Source organism: Alosa alosa, chromosome 4 (genome assembly GCF_017589495.1).
Source record: "Alosa alosa isolate M-15738 ecotype Scorff River chromosome 4, AALO_Geno_1.1, whole genome shotgun sequence".
NCBI lineage: Eukaryota > Metazoa > Chordata > Actinopteri > Clupeiformes > Clupeidae > Alosa > Alosa alosa.
Genome location: NC_063192.1, coordinates 11,790,957 through 11,795,871, shown reverse-complemented (window position 1 = coordinate 11,795,871; position 4,915 = coordinate 11,790,957). Strand labels below are relative to the sequence as shown.

General features: G+C 43.2%; 1 protein-coding gene across 2 annotated transcripts; it reads right to left on the bottom strand.

The window, feature by feature from the left end:
- Positions 1-1,336: 1,336 nt before the first annotated feature.
- her9 (hairy-related 9) lies at positions 1,337-3,310 on the bottom strand. 2 transcript variants are annotated; one of them, XM_048241342.1, is made up of 4 exons: positions 2,979-3,310; positions 2,630-2,725; positions 2,422-2,509; positions 1,337-2,261 (listed from the first exon to the last, which is right to left on the bottom strand). In XM_048241342.1, exons 1-4 carry the CDS (start codon positions 3,084-3,086, stop codon positions 1,678-1,680), a joined length of 876 nt encoding a protein of 291 aa, XP_048097299.1. In that variant the 5' UTR covers positions 3,087-3,310; the 3' UTR covers positions 1,337-1,677. The 2 variants fall into 2 exon arrangements, with proteins under 2 accessions (XP_048097299.1, XP_048097300.1); XM_048241343.1 differs by having other exon boundaries at positions 1,337-2,258.
- Positions 3,311-4,915: the final 1,605 nt, after the last annotated feature.

Here is a 4,915-nt window from a genome sequence, read left to right as displayed (position 1 = left end):
CCACGCGTTGCCAACCAACGCTGTTGTCCAAAACCATTTGTTTTAGGAAAAGCTTGCCTAAAGTCTCAAAACCATCATAGAAATTCTAATGACACTCATGAATGTGAAAAACTGACATGAAATGAAAAGTTTACGTTAATGCCATAGGCCTACTAAGACAGATAATTCAGGAGAGTGTGATTTTACTTGTGACATTTAACATAAACATAGGCTACACACCACTTTGGCATCGTAAACGTAGTCTGTTGTATGGACAGGCTAACCCTGTGGGAATGCAATAGACCGAGAGTTGTATCCTTGCGAAAATACTAGGCTACGTTTTAAAAATAGTCTTGCTGTTTCAATAGCTGCGAACCCATGCGTACAAGAAAAGCTTCATATAGCCAGGCTGAAGTTGAAAAGTGGGCACGTCTGAGACCGGCGGTCACCAGGGTGTAACCCGATCCGGAGACGAAGGGGCCGATGACTGCAAGTGGCAGACACACGGCAAGCGCCACGCCAACAGCTAGGCAACACGTCTCCAAGTTCCGGACCTCACTCGCTGGGGAAAGATAAGTTTACATGCAAGTAAAACATGCGCCACAGAGAAGCTGTGATGGCATGTGAAAGGGGCTTGCCTTTTAGGAGATTTGCCTGATCTTACATTGCCTCACAGTTTAGCTCTTGGTAGAACGCCTAACCTTCCGACTTAGGGCTGAGGTTAAAATAATTGCTTTGATCATTCCACCATCAGTCAGCCCTGAAATGGCGCTAAAATACTGCGTCCCTTTCTCTTTCCATTCAGGTATTCGGAATAGAACTGAGCAATTGATGCACAAAGGGAAGCGAGGATCTTTCCATATTCTCTTTTCATTGAGGCAATCTGTTGGTGACATTAACCCCAAAGCGTATTTCCCAGGCTCATGAATAGGGTTTACGGCTTCTTTAAGATCCCGCTGCATACAGGATGAGACTCTTTTCAAACTTTTAATTACCTTTTTGCAAAAGAAAAATACCCCTCCTCGCTTTTGTCACCATTCTAGCATGCACAACAGAAGACAAGAGGATTCCCGCCAATCTCAAACAAATAAGCAAATAAGTAAATCTCAATAATTAAAATACTTTTGGTAATGTGCTGTAGGCCTACATTTCCTGACATACCTAACCTTGTTCCAATTAGCTGTTATATGACATTCTGAGATAGCCTGTGAGTCTTTATCACTGTAGCCTATTAATTTAGGCCTACTTAACTTGAAGGTGTGTAAGTTCTAACCTACATTAAGAAATCCAAAATATTGTCTGATGTCGGTTTTAACTTATGATCACTGTTCAAAAGCAGAAATCAGATAGTCAGAGATGATGTTTATTTATTTATTCACCATCCAACAATAGACTTTAAGACAAAATGACAAACAAGTATAAACAGAGCTTTGGCATAAACAATGAAATATTTGTACAAAACTAAATCTTTAATATAAAAAAAGTGTTCAAGGATAAACATTTCACGTATTCTTCTATTGAAAGTACAGCATATTTATCACCAATATCCAAATTTTGGAATCAGCCAATAAATAAACACGTTATCACGAGCCATATCCAAAAGAAGGGAATCTTATTCCTACAACGGAACGAAATATGAATCATATCTCCATCACGAAAAGCTATTTATAAAGTCCTTAGTCAGTCTCATAAGATGATCTACCAGGGCCGCCACACCGGCTCGCCATCCGTCCCAGCATTGACACTGACTGGGCTGACAGCTTGTGACACACTGGCAAAGGACGTCATGCCCTGGACCGGGGATGCTGCTGTTGGCGCCGAGCTGGCATGGATGGGACTGGCGTTCACAGTAACAGGCACACCAGCGTTGGCGTAAAGGGGGATGACAGGAGTTGAAGCAGAGGCGAAAGCGGGGTTTGGAATGAGAAAAGCGAATTGTCCATCGGTTGCAGGTACGAGCTGAAATCCTCCGAAGACTTTCGGTGACACTGCCTCTGAGGGGCTGAGTTTGCAACCCACTGGAGAGGCGCTGTTGATGGGCAAAGTTGACGGTAGCTGCACGTGAAGAGGCTGCGCCAGGTGAGCTTGCTGCGATGGAGATGGCTGTGGGTAGTTCATGGCAATCATCTGTCCCAAGCACCCTGATAGGTGATTGAGGAGGCGAGACCGGACTTCGGTGTTCACTCCTTCACAGGTGGACAAGAAGCGGGTCACCTCATTCATGCATTCGTTGAATCCTGCACGATATTTGCTCAGGACGGCAGTGTCAGCTGACAGAGCTGCTGAACAAGAGAGGCATATCGTTAGAGGTCTGGCCTAACTGATTAATCTCCTACCTATTATTATGAGAAACCTATTCTAACTGTAACCAATGTAATTATTTTGACCATCGTTCTAGCCTAGGCCGACGGAAAGGGCACGCATCGCAAACTCTGAACTTACCGGTCATCTGCACTCGCTGCAGGTTCCGCAAGTGTTTCACTGTCATCTCCAGAATATCAGCTTTCTCCAACTTAGAATGTCTGGAGCTCTGTGAATAAAACACGAAATGCATTAGGTCGGAGCAATTTAACTGACTAAGTGGTACGCGTTTATAATTATAAAGTTAGCCTAGTTGGCATATGACTGGAAATGTTTATCAGCCACTTACATCTTTCTTAAGTGCATCAAGGATGAGGGTCTTCAGTTGACCCAGGCTTTCATTTATTCTTGCTCTGCGGCGTTTTTCCATGATAGGTTTTGACGACTGAAAGAGAAAAGCAAAAACAAAAACCATGTCAGCTTGTTAGGCTTTGTTCATCAACGAGCTTAGCTGATAAATTACCTTAAATGCCCGGAATAAACTAAAACGTTAACGTTGGGCTAGCTTACAGCCAGCTGTTTAGCTCACCTAAAGTTAGCCAAAGTTTTTAAGTTCACAAAAGTTTAGCCTAACATTTGTCTGAAGATTTTTATTAGCCTGCTTTTTTATGGAGGTAACATTATTACACTCTATTTACCTTTCTGTGCTCACTGGCATTTTTTGGTTTGTCCGGTGTATGGGATCCGCTGGCAGGAGCCCCAGCAATTGGGGATGCTGTGGTTTTCTCCATGGTATCGGCTGGCATCTTGAAGTTAAACGTAAAGCCAAAGTTGAAGAAAGTGTGTATATTCCCTTCAGCGTTGAAATAGTCGTCCGTCAATTGAACTACCAAAGACAGTGAAGCTATGATATAGCGATATGCTTGACACAGGGGAGTGGATAAGTCCCACTGATGAGCTATGTCACTTCTGGTCACTGAACTGTCATATGAGTACACGAGCGTGTGTGGCGTACGCCTGCGTAAAGCAAGTCAAGTCTCCCACCGCCACACGCCAGCGGTATTTATAGATAGATCGCATGCTCCCAGTTCGTGTGAAACCCTCTCTGCATTCTTTCCCACACTCGCCTCAGCCAATAGGCGCGCGGACTCACCCATTGGGCGCGGGGCAGACCGCTGATTGGACAACACCCCCGCGGGCTGTCAGTCACGCGCTGCTCAATCAGCCCTGGAGGGACAAACAACAAAGCGGCGAGTGCAGTCGGTCTGGCTGTGAAGTGATAAGGGGAATTGGGGGAATGCGATGGCTGTTTGCTACCAACTTCTTCCCTTTTTCATAGACCTGGTATACACGACACTTTTAGCAATTCTAAAAACATTTCAAGTTGGCAATTTGCTGCAGACTTACTGAAAGAAAACACTTGTTTATCAAATTTATTCAGTTTAGGGCAAGCATGTTTTGTCACAATAACAATTTATATTCACTATAAATTGAATTTCATAGTTTCTATATTTTCGTTTTTCCTTTTATGTGTACTATTTCAGGTCACTAGCAATAAACTTAATAAGTATTCACTTGCGCTTCAAAGCAGGCAACAGCTGTATTGGCACGCGAGGCGGTTCGAAGCAGCACGCAGGAAACCAATGGCAGCCGGCCACTCTATGCAAATTGAGTTCAGTCTGGTCTTATTGGCTGGGTGAACATCCGAACGTCAATCATTCCAACAGCGCGGGAGCCCGCAAAGGGGCGGGGATAGCGAGCAAAGCGACATCTGTCCGCGTGCCAGTACTAGCCTGCGCTTGTTGCACTTCTGCCACTGCCGAGCACGTGCCATGACTATGCTCAGTGATTGCGGAGCAAGAACCTCTGTTGCTCATAACCACCAGCCTTTCTACTTGCATACGAGATATACTTCGAAAAAGTACTCCATCTTGTAATAATTAGCCTACTATTAAGAATAAAAAAAATGAATGGGAATCTTAATTGTTGTACAAAACGGATTAACGGTAGGCTAGATAGGAATAATGTCAGATCTGGAAAAACTTGCAGAAGCAGAATAATGCACAGTTGTAGGATAACAAGCCACACTTAAAGTATTTAACTGTTCGTCAAAGGATGTTTGGCTAATTAAAGTCTAGACTAATTAGACTAATTAAATTGAAAAACACTGAGTATTCAACTTAACCAAGTTTTGGCTAAAGTTAGACTATCAATACGTTCAGTGCGTAGGCTATTGTAGAGATGATGGATTATAAACAGTTGTTTAGTCTGCATGCATGGTCATTTCAAACGGTGAAATCGCTACTGTTTTTTTTCCCGAGGAGGCAGGCGCAGCCTCCGCTATTCTTTCGAAAGTGAAGTGCGCCATCTATTGACTATTTTTTGTCAACGCAAACCACAACCGTTGTCACACAGACGGCTTGTTGGATGTAGGACTTCTGTGTTCTACATGGTGGCGAGCTGCATGAGAAAGCTGATTTCACGACAAAGTAAACAGTATTTTGTCGATTGCTCATTATTGATGTTTTTCAACCACATATTTTCATATGAAACTTGAATAAAACCTATTAAAAAGTGTTGCAGCCACAAGTAGTACAAATTTTCCTGTTGAAGTTTAGGATATAATACACTAATA